Consider the following 27,831-nt stretch of genomic DNA (forward strand, 5'->3'; position numbering starts at 1 on the left):
GTTAATTAACGACACTTCTTCATAACCGCAGGACGACTTGGGCAAAAAGCAACAAGAAAAAAGGCCACAAACTCTGGGTTGGATTAGTTTCAGCAACACACGCTCGTGCATCTTACCGGCGTGTTACTGGGCCTGTGGTCTGTCTCATAGAGGATGGCCAGTAACTGAGCTTTAGCATCTATGGCTGATGAAACCTTTCCCACTGTTCGCTAACGCCACAGATACACAGGCGAGGACAGAGGAAAAGTGGAAACAACAGAAGTAGAGTCACAAAGAGGAGAAGGTGGGGGAGCAGGTAATTCATGTTTCACTCTGAATTCATGTGACGGAGGTTTCAGCCGGTACCTCTTTACTGTAACTAGCAGCTCCGGTCGGACAACTCTCAGAGCGAACGATGGACTTTGGACTGAAGTCTCTGGCGTTCTCCAGAGCACAGATCCCGTTGGACTGAACAAACACCAGAACACAGTTTATCTACAGGGGACGAGCGGCTGGGACCAGCTGGGAGTTATATATGAAACAATAAGGCTGATATATATGTGAAAACAATAAACAGACACAATGATAAATGTGTTGTGAATCTGAATTACTTTAAGTATGTTTTCATTCTGACAAAATCATGTTTTCTATACTTGGTTTTCTCTCAACTTTCAGCTCTGGATGCTCTATTCGTGTGAGATGTTTTTCAACTTTCTCATTGATTTCTCAGAGAATAATTTATGAATATTGATGAAAAATATCAGACATATTTAATGGACCTGTTTCTATGAGTGTGTGAAATATGGTGCAGCTGGATTTAATTTAAAGGAACTGTTGGGCCTTGGTGGAGGTATGAGCTCTATTGAGTGACACTCTACTTTATCACTTACATTATTATTACCAGTTCTAGCATAATGATGGTCATTTTTTAATTCTTCTTTTCAATTATTTTTTATATTGATTAGGAACTATATATAAAATCAGATATATGCAAGTATATGTCAGTAATTTATGATTTTTCCTTCACACTAAGTTACCTGAATACATTTACTTAATTTTGATGTTATACAAATTTATGATTTGATTTTTGTGTCTGTTTTTTATTTATGAATGTATTTATGATTTGGATCTGGTTTACACTCTTTAGTTTTTACATATGTGAGCTTGGTGTATCAACATGCAATTGAAATACATATGCATTGTAATTAAACTGGCATAATTCTATATACTTTATAATACTTTTCCTGCAGGATATTACTAGTTATTAGATCATCTTTAACCAGTCTGATGATATTATGATGAAGCATAAGGAAACCGTTACCTTCATGTGATCATGTTCAGCTAATTTCTCAACATCAAATGTCTCCAGAGACGTTTTGTGGAGTTTTTCCAGCTCAGTTTTCCGATCAGCCGGAGAGTTCTCGAGTTTCCTCTGCGGTAAAGACACCGGGAGTGAAGACGAGGCGCTACGTCCATTCTCACACGTGGTGTCAGAGAGCGGGGGGGAGATCTCCTGGCTCTCGTCACAGCGAGGCACGGAGAGGCGAGGAGATGTTCGGTGGTTGCAATGGGAGGCGTCAGCGTTAGGGGAGGATATTAGCTTTGTGTCAGAGTCAGAGTAAGACGAGTGACTGGAGGAGGCTGTACGAGTCTTGTCTTTGTGTCCAGAAGAGTAAGAGCGAAGGGAGACAGAGGAGAAACCAGCCTGGGCGGTGGGCTCAGGGACAGGGTGGACCACAGGGTAGACGGTGGAGCTCGTAGATACAGAGGAAGGAGGAAGAGGAGGAGGAGGAGGTGAAGAACAAAGAGGGGAGGAGGTAGAGACTTCCACCTACAGAACAGGAATTAGACGGATATTAAAGACTGAGAAAAACAGATGAAACGGAGGAAACATTAACTCGATCTCAACTTAAATCCAGGTCTTATTTTAACGTCGAGTGGGAGGAGAACACAAAACAGTGACACTGAAATCTGGATGTGTATTTATCAAGTGTCTCAGAATGACTCCGAGCTACAGAGTAGAAACGATAGGGTAGCGACTTAAAAAGTTAAATGCACACACTTCGTAAAGCCGTTAAAACAGTTCCATGCCAGTAGCTGGTGAAATACACAACCTGGGACCCAGAAGGAGGAGAAAGAGGAGCAGGAGAAGGTTTTTGGGACGCGGGAAACATGGAGGAGAGGAGGCCGGCTCGCTCCTTTATGCTCCTCCTAGAAAAGGACCGTTGGTGGGCTTTGCTCTGCAGAGACAGCAGGAGGTCAGAGCGACAACAGGAAACATCGAAAACGAGCTGCACACAACGTCTGTGGTGTCAAATACTGAAGTTCACCTGCTGCACTGACTCGTCTGACCACTCAGCTGCAGGATCAGCGCTCGACAGAGAGGAGGCAGACAAACGCCAGGGTGCGAGGTCAGGAGAGGTGCATTCTGGGTAGTAACGCTCGGTGACATTAGGGCTGGGTGAGCGGGGAGGGCTCTTAGAGGACGAGGGGGAGGGAGAGCGACTGTAGCTGCTCACAGGGGGAGAGGGTTTGGGGGAGTTCTCCAGCAGGCGAAGGTAGATGGACGGCTGCATGGAGATGGAGGAGGAGGAGGAGGAGGAGGAGGAGGAAAGAGGAGAATGTGGGTTCATGGTAAAGATGTTTTCTAAAATGTACAAACTAATGAAGCGTACCTGCCACTTGGGGCGGGTGGGGGTCAAAGGAGGAGGAGGAGGGGCGTATTTGGGCTTTGCAAACCGGGGGTTCTCTCCTCCTCCTCCTCCTCTTCTCCCTCATCATCCTCCTCTTCTGAGAGAGGAGGCGGAGTGGTGGAAGGAGACAGAGGAGGAGGAGAGGATGGATCAGAAGGGTCTTCATCAGACTGACGAAGAGGAAGGAAAGGAAACAATCATGTTTGAGGACAGCAAACTATTTGCAGCGGAAACAGGAAACACAAAGAAAAGTAAAAGGAAAGGAATCAGAAAAAGAAGTTTGCAAGAAGAATAAGAAGATGATAGAGCAGCTGCATTATAACAGATGTGTATATCAACATACTTTTATATTATATAAAGATAAGGAAGAACTTCATTTATGCCAAAAGTATTGATCGTTAAGAAGTATTAAAAGTACTAATAAGGTACTTAACAAGTCTAAAAATAACATTTTTAATTAAATTTAGGAACTTCAAGTACTGTAATTAAGTAATTAAAGTACTTATTTCTTCAATAGTTTAAAAATAGTCGTGGGAGACAAAGGAAACCGTAAGTTACCATGTGTTGTTGTTTCATGTGTTCATTCATCACAGTCATATTGTCGCGTGCAACAGGAAGATCTTTGTTTCTGAATCTGTTCTACATCGAACCTAAAAACCTCCAGTCAGCAAAGAGTCGACTTTTCTTCTCCAAACAAAGTTTCACACATGAGCTCGGACGAAACTGAGATCAACAGAGGAAATATCAAACTCCAGCTCTTATCTGAGTCTGAACGTTTGCCCCTGACGTCCGCTCCTCACCTTGCTGTGCGTCTTTGCTGTGGAGGAGTTCTCCTCAAACTTGGCGAGCAGCTGAGTGGCCATGGAGCGCACCTTGTTCTCCCGCAGCTCCCCGTCCTCGCCAGTAGGTAGCGCACTGTGACAGGACAACTGATGCCGTGGCAGGGACCCAGAGGGGATCGCAGAGGCGTGAGAGGAGCAAACAGAAGCAGAGGAAGACGATTCATTAGAAATTCAACAGTTTAACCTCAGAACAACGTGTCACTGACTCGTGTTCAGCACCTTTACGAGAGATTCTTAACAGTGTTTTAATATCATCTGTCTCCTGGTGGTCTTACCTCCGTGAGGTAGTTGTTTCCCTTTCGTCGTCTCTTGTTAATAGAATCATCTTCCGCTGTCTTCTCATCCTGGGACAGTAGATACAACAGTTAAGATAACTCTCGTCTTCCCTGGTTCAAACGTACAATCGGCTGTTTGACTTTTACACGTTTGGACAAGGGAAGACGACTGGAATCTAATCACGTGAATCACGCAGCACTGTTCACACGCGTCCACATGAAAAATCGTTCTAATCAGCGTTCCCACTGACGGCTACTGCTCGTGATTAGATAACAAACAAGGCCTTCGTCTTTATGTGAGTTCAACCTTCAGTGACTTTAACTACGTGCAGAGTAAAGAGCTGATGAACAGAGAAGAAAGAAGATGATCTCTACATTACCCTGGGTATCCTCTTCCTCTGCACAGGCAGGCTCAGCAGCTTGTGGTTGGTTTTAGATGAATAACCTTCACTGTTTTCATCGGCTTCTCTTGTGCCTGGAAAACAAACACATGGTTAAACATTCATTTCTGTTCTCGCATTGAAAGAGAGAGGAGACGAAAAGCCCTGGAGATTTTCAACTTAGCAGCAATCAAAACATTTGAGTCTTATTTTTTAAGACTGTGTTTCTCTGTCTGCGGGACACACACATCACAGCACCAGAAGTGAAAGGTGGCTGAAGCTGGAGCTCTTGCAGAGGAGGAGGTGGAGGTGGTGGTGGTGGTGGTGGTGGTGTGACCGGAGCCGAGGGCCTCCAGAGTTCTGCACCGAGCTTCCACAGACATAGCACACATACCAGTCGCGTCTCCGGCGGCGACCAACCTGACCACGGTTGTGTAACGTGCAACTGCAGCTCACGTGGTGGATAAAACTGTGCACGGACCTCAGCTCCACTCAATGCAACACTGACAAGTCGAGCTTCACTGGAATGTAAAGACTTTATCACCTTAAACTGCCTTTTAACCTCGAGAAACCAAGACAGCACCATGTTTAATTTATAAAGATGATTTGTGAAAAACTGTTTTGCCCTTTCTGTTTCAGAAGAAGAATGAACGAATGAGTTTTTGGTTACATGTAATATTACACATACTTGTAGTGGTTAGTGCGTCTTCATGTGACGCTGGATCCACTTTACATGCGCTGGAGTGACTTTGTACAATAAAGTCAGAGTGGCACTGAACTCTACAGTAGTTCTTCAGGGCTTAAGTTCACAGTGATGTTCGTTTTTTGTTTTCCACTACTGCTGCATCTTCTTCATTACGTCACTTATCATACGATGTTATATTACAGGGAATCACTTTGTGGATAGAATAGAACAGATAGAAGCTTTCAATTGTCTATTATTTGTTGGCGAAATTTTAGAAAATTTGTTTTTTCTGATCAGATTTTTGTTGATCTTGATCTTTGACCCTATCAGCTCCAAAAGTTCATCATCTGGAGATACACTTTAAAGTCATATAGTCGTTTCAGACTTTTCAAATCATTATTCTTGATATTCACTAATCATATGTCGTAGCAGGACACTGACCGTTCACCGGTGAATTCCTGAAGGCCTCGTAGAACTTGGAGAGGTAGAGGACCATTAGCAGCTTGTCTGGTTCCGCCTCCGCAGCCATCTCCTTCCCCGTGGTAACCGGCTGGACGCCGAACTCTCGCTCAGCCACGTCAAACGCCAACTGGTTGTTCCCAGCGACGTCCTCGTCGTTTAGAGACTCATAGTCTCTGAGATGGAAAGAAAATCACAGAGAGAGGAGGTGAGATTGTGTGTTTATAATGTTTCTCTGGAACATCGTGAATTATCTGTGTGCATGTGTTCTTACATGAGCTCAGGTCTCTGGTGGTGTATCAGGGCACAGAGGGCCAGGCCGTTCCTCCAGGAGGAAGTGAGGTTGGTGACGTCGACGCCTCTGTAGCCTTGAGTCTGCTTCTGACACCAGGTCAGCAGGCGGCCGGGACGCACTTCAGACTCTGCAGGAAAGGAACAGCACATCACTTCAGGTACAACAACAGGGGACGGACCATGTTAGTTCATGTTGATTTAACATTTTATGTGTAATCACTTATGTTTGTGTGTGTTTACAGCTTGTTCTGCTTCTCCTGAGTGGACAAACATCAGATGAACTCTGATTTAAGTTGAGATTAACCAAAGTCTTGCTCCTCGGCCCTGTGATGTAGATCAGCCGGAGAGCAGAACACGTCAGTGCATGTCTGTCAGTGGCATCATGGTTGATCCTCATGTGGGTGTAAAGTTATCCAGCTTCATTGTCTGAGGAGACGAGGTGTCTCAGCCTGTCGCTGAGTTTCCCCTCGAGAGGATCTGAGGGTGCGGCCATTTACAATGTCAAGTTTTTAAAGTGAACTATATTCAGGAGTTGATCAAAATGTCGTTCACTGAGTAAAAAGTCGCTTTTATTTCAAAATTCAAACATTTATTTCAATGGGAAATGGACTCAACTACACAGACAACTTGTTCTCAAGTTTAGGTCGTTCTTATCACCCTGATGTTTGTTCATGTTCCTGATAAGTTTGGTTTACGAGTTATTTAATGATATAAAAACACAGCTCCATCCTGATTACTACCGTGCAGACCCAGGCTCCGATTGATTGATTATACTATGGGAAATCATTTCTTATCAACATAAGGTTCAGATTATCCCTCTAGTAATTGCGGAAATGTTGTTTTCCAGACTGTTGACCTTGATCATATTAATATTCACAACAGATCTGGTGAAAATGTGTCCAAGCTTTATTATTTTGTCCCCGAAGACGAGTGAAAACAATTATAAAGGTATCAAACAAACTCTTCCATGCAGTGTTAATGGGCCTGTGGGTGAATCTAATCTCACCAGTGACTCACTGGAGGATCAGGTTTCTGTTGCACCGTGACAGGGAGCTTTGAAAGTAGAAAACGGTCCCGTATGAGCAGTTGGCCTCAATCCTCTCTGTCACTACAGGGGCTATAGATACTTGTTGCCTCTGTCATTTGTTCATTATGGAAGTGTGAACACTGTGTGGTAGTAGACACAGGAGGATTCATGCACTCAGTCTGTCGTCTGCAGGCCGACTCTGCATGTGCAACACATCACTGACCGGATGTCTGTCATGTTCTAAGTTAAAATGTTAGAGGGAATTAATAAAACTGTTTCTGATTTTTTCCTGAAACCTCTTTTATGTGAAAAAGGTAAAGAAAGCTTCTTATTCATCATCAAGTTTCCTTTTAGGACCATAGACTGAAAATAAAGATTGTAAATATGAAGCCAAAGCATCCATATCACCCCCTGGTGGCTGTCTGCAGTATGGGTCATAATCCCCGCCTCCTCCATGTTAGCAGGTGGGACATTTTTTAAATAAGTTTGGTTTAATAAGTTATTTGATGCTATAAAAAAAAAAAAGAGGTGAAACGTCATGATTGACAGCTAAGACTGTATCCTGATTGGTCGAAGGCATGTATTGGTGGAACCTCGACCTCTGTCTCCAGATGACGTCACCAGAGAAAGACGTCATCTGGAGACGTTCAGTCTGCGTCTCACCTCTTCTGGACAGGTTGACAGATCGGCGAGTGGGGCCTCCTCTTTCCGGCTTGCACGTGTCCATTTGTCCATCGATGTACAAGTGACGAACCTAAGAGAAGGAAAACAAGAAAGTTATGAAATGCTCCTGAGAGGGTTTCAAGTTTACAGAAATTTCCTCGTGACACAGGAAAGTTTATGTCACATAAAAAAGGGAAAATCACAATTCAGTGCTTGCAGCAGAAACAGCTCATAACTGAAACCTATTTTCTTCTCCTTATAGAACACAGTTTTACATAATAACTGATAAACAAAAAAACCTTTATTATCATCTGTATATTATATAAGTGTTAAACTGACCTGGTGCGGGCGCACGCAGCTGGAGTTGAGGTTGGGGTAGCGTGTCGCCGGGTCAATGGCGTACTGTTCAAAGTTTTTGCTGATGTTCTCTGTGGTGGTCTGAGGCAGCAGGCGGTAAATACTCTCCCTGAGGAAGAACAGGGCAAATACACCGTAACTGAGTCGGTGAGATTCAAGATACTGAAGCTTCAAAGTTCAAATACTGATTCAAACTCAAGGCACAAAACACAAATAAGCACTTTTAACTTCAGTGTATTGAAATGTCCAGACTGTATTTCTGAACTCATGACATACTGTTCCTTCATATTGGCTGGTAATAATGAGGCTATTCATATTCATGTCACATGAAATACCGACACAGATACGGTCTCATGCTGATGGGAAATTATGATTAAGTTTATAAATAAGACACTAAACCATGAGCAGACTAAAATAAACTGAGGTCGAGAATCTTCTTGTTTTCTTTCAGGTCAAAGTGAAGATGAATCTTTGTTGTTGGTAGTTTTAGTGTTTCGGTAAATTTGTAATAAGATCACTGGGTGTAATGGATGCATCTTTTGTGCCTTAATCCACAGAAAGTAAGTCACAGACGTGTCCATCGTGCTCGTTTCGAGTTACAGACAATGAAAGAAAAGCACACAAACCTCTCAGCCAGTACCTCCAGAGGACTCCTCCCTTGTGCCCAGCCCTTCACCATCCACGCCGTGTCGAAGGCTGCCAGGAAACCCCGAGCACAGCCTGTGCCCATCGGCCAGAAGGGCTGCGAGCAGAGAACACAAGGTCAGCGTGAACGCACACAAGCTCCCGTCGAACAACACACACCCCCCCACCATGGTCACGTCATTACCTCGAGCAGACTGTCTCCCACCAGCGAGACGAGGAGCTGGTGTCCGTGTTTCTCCCTGATCAAAGCGGCGTTCTCCGACGCGTACATGCTGGTGAAGTCAAACATGGCCACATCCGGCTGCCCGTAGTGGTTGATGGCGAAGTCGAGGGACGGCAGCTGGTAGTTTGTGCCGAAGTCAGCGGCCTCGCGGGCGTACGAGTGCAGCGCCTCCTGGTTGACGTTGTCGGGGCTCAGCAGTCGCTCGGTCTCTATGTAGTCCTGAGTAGAGACAAGGGAGGGAAAGAAATTATTATGATCTCCATTACTTTTGTTCAATTATCATCATTTAGTTATGTGAAATCAGTGATTCTCAACCTGGGGGTCATAAGAAAAGTTCTGGGGGGGGGGGCCAGATCCAAATAAGAATCTGGAAATACTGATGTGGTTTTGTAAGAGGACTGTTGAGCCTTCGTGGAGATATGAGCTCCACTGAGTGTTATTCTAGTTCTTATTAACTGTATTTATATATCTTCAGGCTGATGTGTTTCACTGCATCAGGAACATAATGACAAAACCATGTGAGTCAGTTTGTTGGATCATCGAGTTATTATGAGAGAGGAGGTCTCACACGTGTGTAATGGTGCCGTCAAACAGCTGACGCAGGCAGATATCACTCATGTAATGAGACGGAGACCACGGAGTGTGTGTGTGTGTGTGTGTGTGTGTGTGTGTGTGTGTGTGTGTGTGTGTGTGTGTGTGTGTGTGTGACATAGAAGAAAGGTGAGAGCATCTAATTAGAGCCTATTTCATTATCATCCCCTGTGGAGAGTCATCACTCACTGCCACAATAAGCTGCTCACCAGTCTGACGAACACTCATCTCTGTCTAACACTCTGTCTCTGTCTCTGCTGCTGGTTTTAAACCTCGACACCTATTTGTCCGAGTCAGTTGCTCCGGACGTTTTCTGGAACCGTTCATGCAAACTTATAAAAATGATGCGATTCGGGAGCTTTTGGTGATGAGGGCCGACGTCGGTGTGGATGTGATGTACAACTACGACCAAGAGTAAAGAAATGATGTGAAGAAGATGAAACGTTTTCTGTTTTCATGCAGAGACAATGGCTTACAAACATTTGTGTTGCATACTATATAGAGAACGCCCTTTATTGGAAAAACACTTCAGTATATACACCTCTTCCTCAGATGTGTGTTTTATGCACAAGTAAATAAGTGCTTGTAGGTAAACTTACATTTAAGATGACCCGTTTGTCCAGCAGACTTTGCTTCTTCGCCGTCATGACAAAGTAGTGGGTGTTGTCTCTGTAGTAAACAATGTTTTCCAAGTCGATTCCTGAAAACACGAGCACGTTCACTTAACAGATGAATAAATCAAAAAACAGAGAAGCAGAAGGGCAGTGCACTGTGTCCTCTCTTTACCCGTTTCCTCCCTGAGCTCCAGAAAGAACTTCTGGTTGAAGATGAAGGCCACGCCGCTGATTTCCTCCACTTTGGCCTCTGCCGTGGTGTTCCTGTTGACGAAGTTCGCTGTGATGGCGATGGCCAACTTCCCTCGGAACTCTTTGCGTCTGAAACCTACAGCGAGAGGAGGAATGAAAACTCAGAAATGAAACACGCAGAAGGTCGTAAACCTTTGGTAAATAAAGAAACAAACGCATATATAACATAAATCACACATTTAATCACACACAAAAATGTGCAACATTAATAACAACTGGACAGAAAGCTAACAAAGCTCTCAAACAGTTCTTAAACCCCCCCCCCCCACACACACACACACTCATTCCTGACCCAACACACACTCTTAAGCTTCTAGTACAAACTGTGTCAACAGGAAATACTTTACCCAGTGACCGAGAGCAGCTTTGCAACACTTCACCTCATTTCAAGTTATAAAAAAAAAAACTCTGCAGAGAGAAAACGTCTGAAAAATGTGGGTCAGTCACAAACTTGATCTGCTCAGCCCCTCGTGAACGGCCACACCTCACACCACCACTCTACCTTCTCCCAGTTTACGCAGCTTTCTCACCGTCTAAAGTGTATTTGCGTCCGTCGGCTCCGATCACGACGTCGATGACAAAGTCCGAGACGGGATGACTGGACGGCAGAACCTCTGCTCGCCACCCGGGGCCTGAGGAAGAACACAAGAGAACAGCCAAACGTTACCGTGACACACGTTGACAGGGAACTGGGCGTCTTTTATTTTTTACGAAATAAACAAAGCAGAAAAATGCTTTGGATGTTGGAGATTCTTTCGTTTCATAGTTTGACCATAACAAATTGGAGTATGTTATTACTATTAGAAATCATTTCTTAATTAAAGTTCTACATATTTGGTCATTTAACTGACCCTTAAAAAAGCTAAATGGTGACGTGAGCAGACTCGATCAACACACGTGGTATTTTCCACCGTTTCTGTCACTGAAAACGTGTCTTCGCTCGGGAACATTTCTGATCACTTGAACATGTGTTGTGAGCGGGGAGCTTTCCATATATAGCTGAAAAATGCAGGAGCGTCACTGCATGTCAGTACCACTCATCACCCTTTAGCATAGAGATAATACCACACACACACACACAAACACACACACAGAGAAACACACACACACACAGGCAGACTCACTGTCATCAGTCTGCTCCGCTGGAGGCTCCACAAGTTTCACAAACTCCACGTTGACATGAATCTCCACTCCCAGGATCAGACTCACTTTCAGCAGCATCAGCTGGAGCTGACGGATACCTGGAGCACAAACACACACGTGTACACACTGTTTATCCAAAAGGTCCGACCAGAGCTGGAAAATACAAGACAACAACTGTACATTTAAAAACGGATGGACTTGTGGTGACTTTATATCTTATATCACTTCGCTTGCACTAGGCAGATTGTATATAAAAAACAACGTAGACTTCGGTAACGTGAGGCCAATGAGTGACCAGCAGAGGGCGACTCCACTGGTTGTTTCTATAGAAGTCCATGAGAAAATGACTCTATGACTAGTTTCAAGTCTTCTTCAATACAACATGATGTTTATTTAGTAAGTTATGATCCATTTATAGTCAAACAGACCATAAAGCCCCGTTTGTATGGGGGGCGTGGATACTGTGTGATTGACAGTCAGGCTCCACCTCTTTTAGTCCATGACCCCAACTGAATCCTGACGGTACCAGGATGTACCATTACATCCTGGTTTTAACAAAGAATAAAACCCCAAATAAGAGTTTTATCCTAGGATCTGGCACAGGGTCGGATTTAATACAGTTTATAGATTATTATAGTTTATACTATAGCTCAGCAGCAGGTATATTTATCATCCAGTCCATTAAGGGACGTTTGCACCTAGATAGAACAGATGGTAACGAGTCAGGGCTGTGACACGTAGAGTCAGCAGAGGAGATATTAATACATGACACCGTTACCCTACTGCAGCTGGAAAGGAAGAAGTACCAGGAAGGAACCGACCCAGGAAACAAACTGACTCTACAAACAAGAGCGAAACCTTCCCCTCTCGTCACTTAGTCAAACCAGAAGCACTCACTGATGTGGTCGATGGCGCCGGCGCAGAACTTGCCGTAGAACTTCTTGGCTCCGAGGCCCCTGAGGTCGTGAATGGTGTAGGGCCACAGGTGGAGCACGTTGTTCCGGGAGAAGGTGTCTCTCTTCTCAATCACCACCACCTTACAGCCCAGCAGCGCCAGCTCGATGGCTGCTCTCAGACCACAAGGGCCGCCGCCGATGACCAGACACTGTACGGGAGGAAATTACGTTTTAATACCTCAGAACACTGAATTATGCATATCTGGAAAAAGGTAATTAGACAGTTTAGAGCGCGAGTCACTTATGGGACTATGATCTCATCTCATCTGCCCTCATTTTGATTCCAGATACAGGAAAGCAGAAAGAGGAACACCCACCCAGCTGCAGCACCTTCCCTCAAATACACGTTTCTGCAGAGAAATGTCTGGGATAATAGTTTAACTGTTATTTTTTGGGCCAAACCCATTTGAGCTAATCTTCCCTCTGCGAGTCTCTGGCCTCATTCCCCTGTGGACCTCTTATCTTTTCCTTCAGATACGAGGACATTCCAGCACGACGCTGCAACTCACTGCTGATGTGACTGAGACTTGTTCAGACAGTACAACAGAGCTCATCATCAAAATATAAAGAATATGATATCATGAACAGCAGGATTACACAGAAAAAAACACAATTATTTGAATGCGTATCCTCCCAATATGTTCCTTCTCTCACAGAACTTTTCTTCTTCAACTCCTTCTCAGCCGCATGAAGAACAGTTTGGCTCGGGCTGCCGTTTCCTGTCAGAACCCGTCAGAGCCCGAGGGGAAACTGAGCTCAGCCCGAACCCGACAGGAATTCTGTGTGTTTGTGTCTGAACCCGACTCGATGCACTTAATGTAGCTGCACTGAGTTTGTGTTCCCGACACACATGGTTATTGTTTGTATTTCCGATTACAGACATATTCAGTGTACAAGAAAATAAATCAGCCCAGCCAATCTGACCTCAACCCGAACACAATTTCAAACTGGACTTTGATTTGCTGATATAGTGCTACTGCTTAACAGGGATTGTTGTGAAATTCGTGAAAGTAAATTTAAATAAATTCTGAAACCAAGAGGTCTCTTCAGGAGAACACAGTACAGTGATCTGCAGGACGCTGTCGGATGAATTCAGACCCAGTTACTGTACTCAGTACAATACTACTAGTACTAGTTCTTAAGTTCTTGTCTCACCCTGGTGCCCTGACAGGCCTTGTTGTGGTTGTAGACCTTGTGCTGCGCCCTCTTGTCCAGCTTGGTCCACAGAGCCTTGACCTTCCATGTGCTGACGGCCGCCTTCAGCGAGCTGTAGAAGCTGCTGTAGTCCAGAGGATCCAGATCCAGCTGCCTGCAGAGGATGCTGAACGCCTGCAGCGTCCCTTTGCAGGTGGACGTCTGCACAAAGTTCTCAAAGAGCTGGCTGGCCTGAGCTGTCCGCTCATCCTCCGTCTCACCCATCTGCTCCGACAGGGACCAGGGTCCAATCTCCTCTGACAACCGTTCTTCTCTTCCTCTTCACTTCTGTTCTCTCCTTCCACACTGTCAGAACCAGACTCCTATGATGTGTGTGCCTTCATGCTCAACGGGTTCTGAAAGGAACAAATAACAAAGAGGATGTTCAGAAAAGAGACTGGAAATATAATCTGTCTTTGTAACTGGTGAATGGTTCTGAACATCACTTGAATAAGCAAATAGGATTTAAATTGCTAATAGAAACAAAAAATACATATTATCAACATTTTCTTTATAATTCATTACATGTCAAAATAAAAGAGTCTTGGGAGTTGGAGAACATTATGGAGGATGTTCTGTAGGTTAAAATATAACAACCGATAATGCCATTAAGCATTAGTTAATTACCCACAATCTCCAAATATTAAAGCAATTGCTACTTGAGGCTAAACAATTGTTTGGAAACAAATGATCAGATGATTGTAAGTAAAATGAAAATACAGGAAGGGCAGTAAGCTGGATCTCACCATGTTAAAGACAGTGAGAAAGTTAAAGTTAATAAAAATCATGGGATCAGTTCAGTAGTTTGAGTCTTTTGGTCACTGCGCTCTCATTAACTTCATTTCCAACACCTGCAGTAGAACGAGCTCTGATGAACCCACAGAACAGAAACCTGCTCAGGACCAGGTGAACCAGAGAGAAGGTTGATGACCAGTCAGCAAACATAGAGCAGAAGCAGAACAACTTAATAACATATTCAGCATAACTTTAAGAGGTGAATATATCAACATATATTTTATTTACAACTTGCTGTTGAACATTTAGCGAGGTCTATGAAGTATACATGGTCAATAAAATACAAAAAACTTGATAACTAGTTGATTTAATTCTGAACATCCAATTAATTTCTTAACCTTTTTACACTTAATCATAAAAACACCAACTTTACTGTTCTGTGTTTTGTTAAAAGATTAGGACTTTGATAAAAATGATTAATTATCATAAGCAATTAAAATGTTATTTTCCAGTCGTGACTCTCTCCTGCTGGAGTTGCAACAGCCATAATGTGCATTAATCTCTGCAAAACATAAACAGTGTGGGTGGAAACATTTGAAATGGTATAAAGGAGAGGTCGCATTCCCAATGTGAGGAATGTCTGCAGCTCGCACTGAAAATAAACTGCAGAGGTCGACATGTTGCCTCATTTAGCCAGAAGAGTCACGTCCTGCATTCTACACGAGACGTCCAGGGACACGCACACACTGCTCCGAACATACATACGCACGTTTCTTTCTCAACAACAAACGATATTCTGCTCCTGCAGCTCCACCGAATGCCTGATGGGATTACGAGTGAGCGTGCTCTCAGAAGGGTTCAGCCGAGCAGTCATGGGAGAAGCTCAAACGCTGTGGCTGCAGGAATGAAGCCAGAACAGTAACCCAATCACACGCAACTTTACCAGAGTGAAATCAAATACAGCAGGTTTACAACAAAGTAGCGCCACAACTTAAACTGATCCAGGATCCGAGCTCAGGAGGAAGTTCACCACCGATCAAGAGATCATCACTTCCTCAAGCGAGAAGCTCCACAGTTTCTACGGACTTTATCCGCCTGACATCCGAGTATAAAGTCTGTAGAAGTCCCAGGGAAGTGGATGTGTGAACACAGCAGGGGATCACTGCGAGCGCGTGGGGGGGCTGATGACTTTTAACTAATTGAATCATTAGTAAATAAAGATGGACAACACTAGTCTACACTAAAGCCAAAATATCTCGGTTTGGCTTCAGTTTAGGGAGCTGTCATGTCGTTCATCTTTATTTACAGTCTACGGATGAGAGCTCACAATTTCTTCGGTCAATTTTCACCTTTTCATCTCTGAATATGAAAATGCTTTTCCAAACGCTGTTAAGGCTCCGGAGTTAATTGAAAGTGATGCCGAGCATTCCTGGACAGCGTCTCTGTTCAGGTATCAGGTCCCGATGGCTGGAACCCCCTCAGCATTATACTCACTATACCAGTCATGGAATCTGCTCTGCTGAAGGAGCCAGGAGGAAGATACTGTTTCTCTCACACACACACTCGTTATATAAAGGACAACACTTGATTGGTCTTTTACTTTGTGCCAGTCACATATCCCATCACACACACACACTTTCCCTTTAAGTCTTTGAGTGGCCCAACGGGGGTCTCAGGTCTCTGCTAACTGGCAGCAGGCAGTAGCCTCTCAATTACTATTAGCCCCTACAGACGCATACACACACACACAAATAACCCTGAGGTCTTTAGTGCTTTTCCACGCGTAGGCAAATAAAAACTTACCAAACCGCTGCTCATGTTCTCCAGCGCACAACTTATTAAAACTAGACACGGTAACTCAGTATGTTCGGCCACTGGAGTATAACCTGTTACTGAAACCTGCACCAACAAAGGAAATAAGAATATCTGTCCCACATTATTCATCTTATCAGTTCTGGTCCATATTCCTAAAGCAAAAAGGAGACGTGACACACCCAGACACTGACTGGTCTTCTTACTGTTTGGCTCTGATAACTGGACATCGTAACCCACACTGTCCCACCGGGTCAAGAGGAAGATACACAACGCGTGTGTTGGTATACACAAAACTAGAGGAGCTAGAAGTGCACGGGAAAGAACACAACGTTTGGAAACTGTACTATATTTAACCACATCTGAGACGGTTGGAGCAGGAAGTAGTTAACTTGGTATCTGTCTCCATATTTAAGTGTGTGCGTGTGTTTCTTGTCATGTTTGCAGCTGAGCTCAGTTGATGTATAAATATATTGAAAAAAGTGGCAATGATTCCTAAGATGTTCTTATCAAACCCTGAAGACGTAGAAATGTAACTGAGTCTTGATATTTACAGATTCACCATAAACTTTGTTGCAATTAACTATAAACAAAAAGAAAAGGGTTAACCCCTAACCCTACCAAAAATATAGAACTTGAATTAAGACAAGAAATTACCAAATGTAAAACTTTTGTATCTTGTGTGTATGAATCAGCTGCTTGTCCATATTTAAACTGGGGGTGTTCAGGGTATAGGAGGCTATATTCTTCTTCTGCCCCCTTTCCGGTCGCTGACTGCTGACCTCTCTTAATCATCTTATCCCTCTTCCTGTGTCGGTATTACACTCCTAGGAGTTTCAGTAATATATCGGTGGTATTGAACTGTTTTTGTGGAGCAGGACACAAAGAGAACCTGATTCTTTTTTTGCGTCAATAGCATTCTTTTAAAACTGACATCAGAATAAAAGACAGAACAGAAGAGCCGTGATGGATTAGTAATATGAAACTGGATTTGCACTGAGCTCTACAATAATAAACAGAGATCAGTGACACTTATCTGTTGAATTCTCCTCTGAGCTCCTCCGGACTTCTATCATCAGTGACAGATGAGGTGTTCATGACGTAAAAGCTTTATTAAATGTTGTATTGATTTCAATACTACAACATGTTTAAAGCCCAGTTCAAGACCCAGAACGGTTATTAAAGCTTTCTGTCAGAGGTCACAAGATTTAGTTTGATAAGTTACAACAAAACAGAAGTGAAGTTGTGCAAAGGCAAAAGCCTGTGGATGAATATGTGTGCGTGTGCGTGTGCGCGTGTGTCTGTGTGTGCGTGCGCGTGAGAATGAATCCTGAGAGTAGGATGAAAGCTGAGTAAACATGTTCCTGCCCAAACGGACGAGATGCCAAGAGAGAAAGGAAAAACACCAGAGTGACCAGAGCAAAATCAAGTCTGCAGACAGACAGACAGATGCAAACACTACAGACAGACACAGACAGACGGACAGGAAGTGCTCCATGAGGAAAGCAGTGCTCCAGATTCTTTTGTTATGAAACTTCTGGAATTTGATGTGGCCACAAAGTGAGGTTTGCCAGGAGACAAGCTATTGTTGCTGCTGCTGAAACTGATTAGCTCCATCTGCAATGGTTTCCGCCGGAAATAGGAAATATGAACAGCTGGAATGTCAGATGTGTCGACCTGCAGCCTTCTTCTCAGGCTATGCTCACACGTTTCATTTTAAAACGGCATCTCAAAACAAACACCCTCTTCCTCCAGACAAGCGTTTGAGCTCCTTATCAGAAAAGGTCTCAGCAACACAACTGAAGTTTCCAAAAGGTCTCTGCTCGCCCGTCAAACACGGAAACATATCAAACCCAAACAGGATCAGTTTCCAAAAACTCTCCACTTAAAGGGTTGAAAACTTAAAACTAAAACTTAATGTGTGGTCAGAATGACAACGTGAATAAAGTGACCTCTCCAATCTTCATTTATCAGATCTGAAAATGTAACTGACAAACACTATTCACTATTTTGAACCATTTCAAAAGTTTACATGACACACACACACACACACTGCCATTTCAGAGGAGGAACTTCAGCCTGAGTATCTCTGAGCCACATCAGACCGCTCCACGGCACAGAACACCACACCCATACTTAACCTCCAGATAAGGGGGTCTGAGATGGAACAAACTACTCAGCAGAAAACACATCGTCGTTCCCTCAGTGGGAGAGAACCACACAGTGCAGTGGGTCATTCATAGTATGTTTGTGGCTTAGAAGCAACTTTGTAAGATAGAATTTAAAAATGTTCTTTTACTCCTCTGGTGTCTGTCCAGAGGAGACCAGAGGGAGGTCAGTAAATATGAAACAAAATACGAGGCTGTTGTACGTCAGCAGCTCTCAGGTTACACTGACGTCCACAGTGAACGGTATGTAACCTGTCAGGGACACAACTGAGCCCAAGTCTGAGTGGAGTTCTCTCTGGACTAAACATGTAAACGTCTCATCGGGCCTGAGGAGGACAGCTGCATTTTATGACTCTGGTCACAGACTCAAACACAAACACATGAGGTGTCACTGTTTGCAGTTTGGCCTGAGTTGAATAAGTGTATTAAAGTCAATATTACAACCATGTTTGTATTTTGTTTTGAATAAAATACACATCACACTTCATACTGTACATGTTAATGAAATTCATCATGCTGATATGGTCCTATAACAAACCTTAAAAACCCAGATTGCATGTGTCTCGGATCGTGAGATTGGGGCTAATGAAGTTTGAAACTAATTGGGGCGGACTGTAACAGAACACATCTCCCTTAATATAACAAGAAATGGTTCTCATGTCGTTTTAAAGTACAAATATGAGCAATAACCTCCTTTTTTAAATATTGGTTAATTTATAATCTCTATAAACAGACTCCTCATTTGAATATGCAGAATCTGAAGGCGAGGGACAAGGTTTTGGGGTCGGAAGCCTTCGGTTTCTAGTTTGACCAATCATGTTCGAGTGGGCTTTGGCTGCACGCAGGTAAACAGTCCATGTGGAGAACAAATCAGCTTTCTACACCGGAGGCCCACAAACACTGGCCGTTGCCCACAGAGACTACGTCAGACGATAGCTGATGTGCTCTGAGACGAGTTATCTCATAATGTCATCAAGACCTCCTGAAACATTCTTCTGTCAACAAATAAAAACTAAATGATGATGTGAAAAACACGACGAATGGATGAGTCTCATTCAACATCCTGTAGCTGCAGAATCACACAGCGAAGATCACTACGATTAGTAAAACAGATTCCTCCTCCACCCAAATCTCCCTCCAGGAAATGATTTAGTCACCGGACCTGTTGCGCTGCTCATTAACAAGACACACGTTATGAGTGTGTCAGTAATTACTCTGAGTTAAATGGCTTTGATATCAGGGGGAGTGAGTTCCAGGGTGAATGTCGCTCATCCATTTGAATCGTGCTCCAGATGTTGAATTGAGAAAGATCACAGTATAGATGTGATGTTATCTGATGATGATGAACCGTCTCCTCTCAAGCTAAACCCACAAAATGAATATGAGGGAACAAGTGAGTGGATCCAGCTGCAGAGTGAGTCACTGCAGCCAACAGCTCAGGTAGCTGCAGGAACAATTGTATTGGATTAGATTAGAGAGAGAAATGCTAAATGGATTTACTGAGGTGAGTCAGTGTGTAATACTGCAGAGCAGAGAGACAGACAACTCATGAGAGACACAAGTAAACAAGGTGCAAACACATGTAACCACGCTACAGGTACTAGTAACCATGGTACAGATACATGTAACCATGCTAAAGATACTAGTAACCATGGTACGGATACTTGAAAACATGGTAAAGACACCTTTAACCATGATAGAGATATTTGTAAACATGTTACAGATACTTGTAAACATGGTACAAACACCTGTAACCATGGTAACCATCAACATTCATAAATTACTCCTCAGAAATATGTGATAATATAACAAATGCAATTGTGGAGGAGGCCCAGTGAGCAGCTCCAGGTGACCCAGGGAGAGGGGATTGGACCAGCTGAGACTAGTTGGCCAATCAACTCTCCCTGGATTCAAAAGGGGGGGGCACTTAGCTGAGCTGCAAAGCTGACACACCAGTACAACGTGCCGGTGACTTTAATGGTGAATGGTTTGTCTCTGGCTGTTGTGCTGAGACCCCGGTGGCATCGTCATATGCCACAGTAATGTTTAAGGAACTGATATCTGTCCCTTTTGTTTGGACCCCATACTTTCATCCTGTCACTTGTGTGGAAATCCGTTCAGCTGTTTGTGTGTAATCCTAACTAACTAACAAACAAACGGACAAAGGCAACAACATAACCTCTTTGGTGGAAGCAGAACTCGAAACCGTCTTGTCTTTTGTCGTCAAAAGATTAAATGAATTAAGTGGACAACATTAAACCTGCTGCACAGCTGAAGGATTAAAGCTCTGCATGCTCAGATCTCCACAATGAAACAAAAAACAATACAGAACACGAAGGCAACATTAAATCAGGGAACAGCTGAGTTTTATGACAAAGCCTTCCTGGGGTTAAAGTACAGTCAAGTCCTATTTACAGTTTTACAGAGTCTGTACCTGAACTCCAGTAAAGACTTCAGGGTTAAGACACGTTCTCATCTTGTCTTAGTGACGAAGCACCGTGAGGAATGGAAGGAGGTTAGAGAGGAGCTGAACATGATGTTGGTCTCCTCAGTCATCGGTGAGCTCGTACTTCTGTTGTTCAAGTCTGACCTCACCTAGCGGAGCCACTTCACAATAGTTAATGGTTGAACATGCTGTCGTAACTTTAAGACTGAAGCCCGCAACTTAACTGGCTGATCTGAGTTCTGGCAAAGCTCAGAAGACAATAACCTGAGACAGAATGGATTTCTTCACCTTAGCAGATGGAGTTTGTTAGATTGTTGCTTCTGATATTCAGAGAGGTAAACATGAAGCGAAAAATGTAAATCTTTCACACAAGCTTTTTATTAGAGTTAAGTTAGAGAGTTCCACTTAATTATATTTATTACTGCATCAATACTTTGGTCACTTTCAACATCACTATGTTGATTTGCTCGATATATCTGAATTCTGTTGTGAAAACTGAGCTCTGCAGACGTTTTGTGAGGATTCATGTTTTACAAGCAATCAAGAGGGGAAATAATAGAGTTAAGAACAAAACAAGAAAGAAACAAAGTCAAACAAAGAAGCTGGGAAAGGGGGCAGCTGATTAGAAGAAGGAAGAAGGAAAAGGGAAATGAGATTTGCATCTCTACTTCATCCGATGTAAATGTCAGAAATTAGTTGAGCCCTCCTGACGGGAAGAATTCAAATCCATGGAAATAACTTTGTCGCTCTCTCACACACAAACACAATTAAATGTAGACTAATGGAAAAACACTGAGAAGATTTCCCAAAATGTCCGACTATTATTATAAAGAACAGAAACGAGTCTTGACTTTTACAGGCCGGTCTTTACAAGAAACACATATGATATTCGGGAAATGTGAACATGTGGCCAGAGGCAGAAGTAAAGAGAGTTCACAAAGACAAACCTGTTCTCGTGTGAACAAGAAATACAAATACACAAGATCCCATGACGGCCACTGTCACACAAGAAACCAGGGGAGTAATTCACAGCTCTTTAAAAAGTGCTGACTTTTTGGAGACAACTTTATTCGTCGTGAATTCTACAATTAAGTCATCGACATCAAACAGTCAAAGATCGGACGCCTGAACCTGATTACATCTGCCGTTGTTTTAAGATAAGAAACGAAACACGGCCTTGCAGGAGGAAACACAACCATAAATCTGTCAAAGATTAAAAAGCAGCAATTAATTATTATCTGTTTTTCTCCCTGAAATGTTTTATTCTCTTCCACTCGCTCCCTAAAAATCACTCTCTCTCTCTCCTCTGGTTTCCCAAGTTGAGATTCAAACGAGAAAATGCTGCTTAAACATGGGAACCAACACAATGACTTTGTACGTACCATTAAGGGAAGACCGATACTTTCTCCAAGAACACACCTTGTTGTGTTACCGATACACAAAGCACGAAAATGACAATTCTCACGAGACAGGGTTTCTTTTAAGGCTTTACCCTCTATCACACTCAGTCGGTTTCTAGCTGTTTTCCTAATAAGGACGTGGTCTTGATTCTCACCTTCGGTACAAAGGTTGTGTCAAACCACAGGAGAGAGTCCAAACATCTGATAAACACCAACAAATCCAATATGACTGTAAAAGGAAAGGTTTGAAGCCTAAACTGTGTCATCAATCGTCTTGATAACATGTGAAAAGGGTCCCTGGTCATAATTTTTGACCATCCTCACACATTACTGTATATTATATCTGTACAGGAGAATAGCAACGTCAACTCTTTTGCGTATTTCACCAGTGGCAAGACTTAAGGACGCAATGTGATTTAGGAATGCATATTTAGACTTAACTATCCAATAGGATGCGAACACCTACATGTAACATGGAGAGTGACAGCAATTCTAGCCATTCATGGATGTGCTGTTGGAATGGGTGACGCACGTAGAGGAAGGTATACTGGGAGGCTGTGGGAGACATCTTCAGACTGGGGGGTGACAATTGCTCATGTTGCTCTGTTGGCGTTTGTATGTTGTTCCACCTTCTGGTCTCCTTGATGCATCAAGTCTACATCAAAACCTTCTGCATGAGACGTCAGCTGCTGCCTGAGTTCTCCTTTCACCAGCTTCCAGGAAACTTCCATTACACCATGTCAACACAGGTCAGTGTGTGCGCCCACTTACTGACCTCTACAAACAGAGGGGCCAACCGTGACGACAGCAACAGGTTAACAGTGACCTTTATTCTCGGAGCCCAGCATAAGTGTTTATAGCACATCGATGAAAATGTCGGTCATTATCATCCAAAGCTCTCAAATTGCATTGGCTCTCCATGTTGACATCTTCGTCTTTTATGTGTATACTCTCCTCTTGTTCATCCTGATATATTTGAATTTTCGTCTCTGCTGTATTCTCACATGGGATCATTTGGACATTATCTGTTTTTATCTGAGTCGAGCTGGCAGGAGAAACTCTGGAGAACGTCTGTAGCAGCTGACTCGGACATCTGTCTTCTCACACACAGCCCCTCCAGACAATTTCAAGATTATCTGAAGTTCAGTCCATGTCTGTAAGCAGCTTATTTCTACAGGAATTATTCCTCAGCATGAAATCTTGCACACGAATTAAACTAATTACTTGTTAGTTGTTTTGCTGTGTATACTTGTCTTATTTCTGATCATTTGTTTGTTCTTTCATGGAGGAGGTCTTTTTTATATTAGGAATTATTTATTTATTGATATATGTAACACAAAACCTTTAATAATTGGTGTTTTTTCTCCTATAAGAATTTTCTGTGAATCATAGAAGCAGGATTTTGTAAAATGACATTATCACCACAGCACGATTCCACTTAGTAAATGACCCCACTGCTTTATTTGGATTTCCAGGTCTAAATATGAGATTAAGAGTCGGGCCTCACCCAGCCCCTCACCCAGCCCCCCACCCAGCCCCTCACCCAGCCCCTCACCCAGCCCCTCTTGGCACACAGACTGGAGACGTCTGGCTTCAACACCATATGTTAAGTTGTACTGGGAAAGGCTTTAATTGGTGCATGCGAGTCCTGAAATCAAACCCTTAATCCTCAGAGTACTGACACAACGCACGGTAGATGTTCTGGGGCTGGATTAAGCCGACAAACAGTTGTGTCAGCATATCCCACACGGTATGTCTGCATTTAACAGCAACTGGATGACTCAAATGCAATTGTGAATTTATCAGGCAACTACTTGTTTGCACGACCAAACATCTGCAAATACAACAGCTCTGCGACCCTCACATGTTATTATTTGGTTGATAGTGCAAACTTAATAACGCAGCCCTCACAGGATTGTGCTTCGGCCTTGGGATGCAATAGACCGTAAAGACTGGATGTTGGTTTAGATTAAATTTAAGACCCCACCTCATGGGGTGGGATTTGAACCCATGTATCCCCTAATACTTGAGAAGTTTAGGGTTTTGCAGGTTAATAAGCATTAGACCCTTGGAGTTCCAGTGTAGAGTCTGTTAGACACTGCTACTGAAACATGAAGAGTCAAAACCCAAGAGTATTAAATGCTTTTTAAGTGTCTGGATATCCAGATGAAAAGAATATAGAGCAAAAGGCTGCTTGTTTTTAAGTGATGATCCTTTAAAAATACTGTGCTCAAGATTGACAAACAGTAAAGAGAGAGAATTATGAGAAATCACACACTCACTAAATTCCAGAGCCATAATTGTAAAACCTGATATACACTTGGCCTCTACCAAAGAGACAATTATTTTCCTCATCCTACCAGAGAATCTTTTTCCTCAAGAATATTATCTATGGTATTTATAATATATCATAATAAATGTCATTATACAGTGTAAGAACTGTCCATCTCAACCTCAAAGAACCATACGATGCAAATTGTGTTTATCAAACTCGGCCTTTGGAAAATCCTCTTGACATACTCGAGCTGGACTTGGCCTTTCTCATCTGACAGCAAAGCATCGACTCAGCCAGCGACAGGGTCACTCAGCCCCCTGGTGTATTTTGGTCTTGCTGCCTCTCCCTCAGCACTGATACATGCAGCGACACCCCCTTATAAGTCAACCCCTCATTCCAGGAAGTGACAGCTTGGCCATGATGGTGCAGATGAGGCCAACATGAAATGCTCTGAGATTATCGTCTCGAGCGTCGGCTGCAGAGCAGGAGGAAGTTTGGTAAACGGGCGAGGTCTGAGGTTTAAAAAGGGGGCGAGGGTCCCTATTCACGACATTGATCTGATAATAAAGCCACTAAAAATTCTGTTTTGTTGCATTGTCAGTATCAATTGTCTTTTGCTTTTGCTATGGTTTGAAAACACGCAACAAAAACCACAAAGAAAGAGTCAGACCAAGGAGATAAACTCACTTAAATTGCATTGCAAGGGAATTTCTATTTCAGATTTAGCCGGTATGTTGTAGAACCAGCAGCAACCAGTTAACACAAGCCTTTCTCTGCAGTTACGACAGTTTAAAACCATAACTTAAGAAGGATTAGACCCTTGAACTCTGACCCGTTGGCCCTTCACGCTGACCAAGCTGCTTCTGACCAACACTCACATTCAGCAGCTGTAAGCTACTTGCAACAATTGCACCTCTCAATGCTTATTTACCTCAAAGTCCACAATCCATGACAACACATTTCACAACAGCCTGATATTTGGTCTCTGCACTTCTGCAAGTTCAATTGAAGACGTCTGAAGGACCCGTGTCCACAGGAATCCATGACATTACTGAAGCTCAAAGTAAGAGAAAGTTTATTCTACCGCTGAAACCTTAGAGTCCACAACAACTGGGGACAAACCTTCACCCGCATGACTGGATTTCAGGTCTCAGAGGACGTGACACCACCTGCTACTCAAAGCAGGAGGAAGATGAGAAGAGGAGGAGGCACGCACTTATATCACCACGCAAGATGACGCAGGGAAATTAGTTTAGTGTGAAGTTAGAGGACGTATTAGACTCTACTCTGATAGACTATGAGGCCTTCCTGGAATTTTACAGGGGATATAGGATGATAGGATAAAACCATTAGCAACCCATATCATTTAAACCCTGGCAGAGGTGTAGGCAAAAATCTATATTATCTTATTTAACAGCTACAATTAATTTAACAAATGACAGCAGGTCAATGGTCGTCACGCTTTAAGCTGAATCTATTTAACTTTATATCTCAGACAGTTTTACAGATAAACCCTTTAATTCTATTTTAGTTATACATCCACATAGTTACGTACTTATTGACTTTCTCAGAATTGTTTTCACCATAAAACCCTACTTGTTATTTTTGCACTCGTCTTTTAAGCCTCCTAAGACCAAAGTCCACGATCAAAGAAAGACTTCTTAACGTGTTGTATAATGTATATTGCAAAGAGGGGGGGGAAAGCAAATCTTATCTTTGTATAGCACATTAAAAAAGCAGCCTTGTATATAGCATTTCTATGTTATATATTTATTGTCTATATAAATATGTCTTGCTTGGTGGGTGGATGGGAAATATTGTTTGTGTTATTTTGTTTGTATGAAAAGAAAGAAAACAAATGAAGTCTGATTGGTTGAATGACAAATACAAATATGAATAATTAATCAAAATTCAAAGTGTTTTTTGTGAACTGAGGAGCCACCAACCTGTTGCTTTCTGGGGCCTGCCCTCATCACCTGCTGCACCCAGGTTTGCACCTCTTGCTAATATTAGATTACATCCAGGAATAAATTCAACAGCACCAGCAGCAAACTGTCCAACCAGTTCCCCTCGACCTCCCACTACAAACCAGCGACTGGAGAGGATTCCCCCAGTGAGTCGAGCTCCTGTCACACATGAACCATTTCACCACAACGCTCCTGGTCGCGTCCTCACCGCAAAGTGCGTCTGTCAGCTCCTTACCGGGTCCATACAGGTGAAAGGCCCGCGGTCCTCCAGAGTCCTCTCCCCCGGGTTTAGTCCCCTGTCTGCGGGCGGTGGACGTCGCTCTCGGTCCTCTCCCGGAGCCGGTTCTCAGGTTAATGTCCGCGCTGCGCTTCTCTGCTTCCAGCGACCTGATCCGCACATTGTATCCGCGGAGAGTGAGAGGAGCCCGGCTTGTAGACCGGAGTCAAGTCCCGTCACACAGCCGGGGCTCCACTTCCGCTTACTGGTTTCCTCAAATAAAACCACTGGTTACTGAAGAAATACTGATAGAGAAGATATCTTTAATTCTACTCACACTCTATGACTAAAAACTACTAATATAATTTAATAACTTGGTGGTTAATAAGTTTACTCTCATTAAACTTTGTTGTTGGTTTATTAGGCTATTGTTGTTTTTATCTTTTGTGAAGCGGATCATTTTAAGAAAGATGCTATACAATTAATAATAATAATAAATATACTAATAATAACTATGATAATAATAATAATAATAGACCTTTAGCTAACGTAAAACTGGCTAATCACCTAATTAGCTAACCTACAAGGATAGGTAAGCTAACTTAGCTTACTGTTTAATCAACTTATTAGCTAAAGTGCAAGGAAATGTAAGCTAACCTAGCTAACCTAGCTAACTGGCTAATCACCTAATTATCTTTCTCTCCTCCATTCCTTGTCAAGAATTCAAACATTGTATGTTACATATTTACATTTTATTTGAGGTAACGGCTGTTTTTTGTCACTTTTATTGTTGTTGTTGTTGTTGTTGTTGTAGAGATCAGTGGTTTGTGGCATAATTTCAATGCTACAATCAGGCACAAAAAAATAGATACAAAATCAAAAACTGTATTATTTATTTGGTTATACAAGTTTCAATAAGTCTTCTAATATTTTCCCAATGTATCGTGTGTTCACGTGAATAAAGTTGATCTTAATTCTCTGTTAATCTTAATAAACAACTCACCTGACACTGAGTCCCATTCAGGTCTGTTTTTTAGACCTGCTTTTACTCTGAAAATAAATGTTCTCCACATCCGGTCGTGCTGCTTCTCTCAATCAGCTGATGAGACTGAATTTGAAAAAGCTGCGAGTTTCCCACAGACGCTGAAAACGACCAATAGGAGCCCGAGTTTCAGTGACGTGCGAAAATAAACTTTTCTTAACTTTTTAGTCAAGTTTAATCAGAACTTGTCAACATTTTCTACTGGATCTACAGGTGGTGCAGAACTTTGTATAGATTCTCTTTGGGGGGAAATGTACTTGTAAAAAATGCAGTAGCTTAAGATGCAGTTAGTTGGTTACAGATATTCTGTTATTCTGTATTTATGGAACATAATCTTCCCTCTGTATTTGTCTTGTCCTTCTATGTGAAGAGCCTTGAGATAATGTCTGCTACTTGGTATTTGGTGCTATACAAATACAATTGTATTGAATAGAAGGATTGTTCCAACGTGCAGGGGCCCTCACAACAAAGGCTCTGTCTCCTTTGGTTTGCAGCCT

At 42.8% G+C, this 27,831-nt stretch overlaps 1 protein-coding gene across 1 annotated transcript in view; it reads right to left on the minus strand.

Annotated features, from left to right (window-relative positions):
- Positions 1 to 26,551, minus strand: part of mical2b (microtubule associated monooxygenase, calponin and LIM domain containing 2b) — a 38,887-nt gene extending 12,336 nt beyond the window's left edge. The window contains 23 exon segments of the mRNA XM_035157344.2: positions 117 to 209; positions 346 to 447; positions 1,301 to 1,810; positions 2,094 to 2,219; positions 2,310 to 2,549; positions 2,655 to 2,728; positions 2,731 to 2,842; positions 3,473 to 3,601; positions 3,790 to 3,858; positions 4,170 to 4,264; positions 5,296 to 5,489; positions 5,588 to 5,735; positions 7,298 to 7,388; positions 7,637 to 7,763; positions 8,281 to 8,396; positions 8,484 to 8,741; positions 9,713 to 9,813; positions 9,900 to 10,055; positions 10,510 to 10,611; positions 11,104 to 11,220; positions 12,020 to 12,227; positions 13,234 to 13,628; positions 26,311 to 26,551. Coding sequence (XP_035013235.2) covers positions 117 to 209; positions 346 to 447; positions 1,301 to 1,810; positions 2,094 to 2,219; positions 2,310 to 2,549; positions 2,655 to 2,728; positions 2,731 to 2,842; positions 3,473 to 3,601; positions 3,790 to 3,858; positions 4,170 to 4,264; positions 5,296 to 5,489; positions 5,588 to 5,735; positions 7,298 to 7,388; positions 7,637 to 7,763; positions 8,281 to 8,396; positions 8,484 to 8,741; positions 9,713 to 9,813; positions 9,900 to 10,055; positions 10,510 to 10,611; positions 11,104 to 11,220; positions 12,020 to 12,227; positions 13,234 to 13,497 — 3,432 coding nt within the window. The 5' untranslated portion in view covers positions 13,498 to 13,628; positions 26,311 to 26,551.
- Between the last annotated feature and the right edge of the window lie 1,280 nt (positions 26,552 to 27,831).

The sequence above is a fragment of the Hippoglossus stenolepis genome, chromosome 5 (genome assembly GCF_022539355.2).
Source record: "Hippoglossus stenolepis isolate QCI-W04-F060 chromosome 5, HSTE1.2, whole genome shotgun sequence".
Taxonomy (NCBI): Eukaryota; Metazoa; Chordata; class Actinopteri; order Pleuronectiformes; family Pleuronectidae; genus Hippoglossus; species Hippoglossus stenolepis.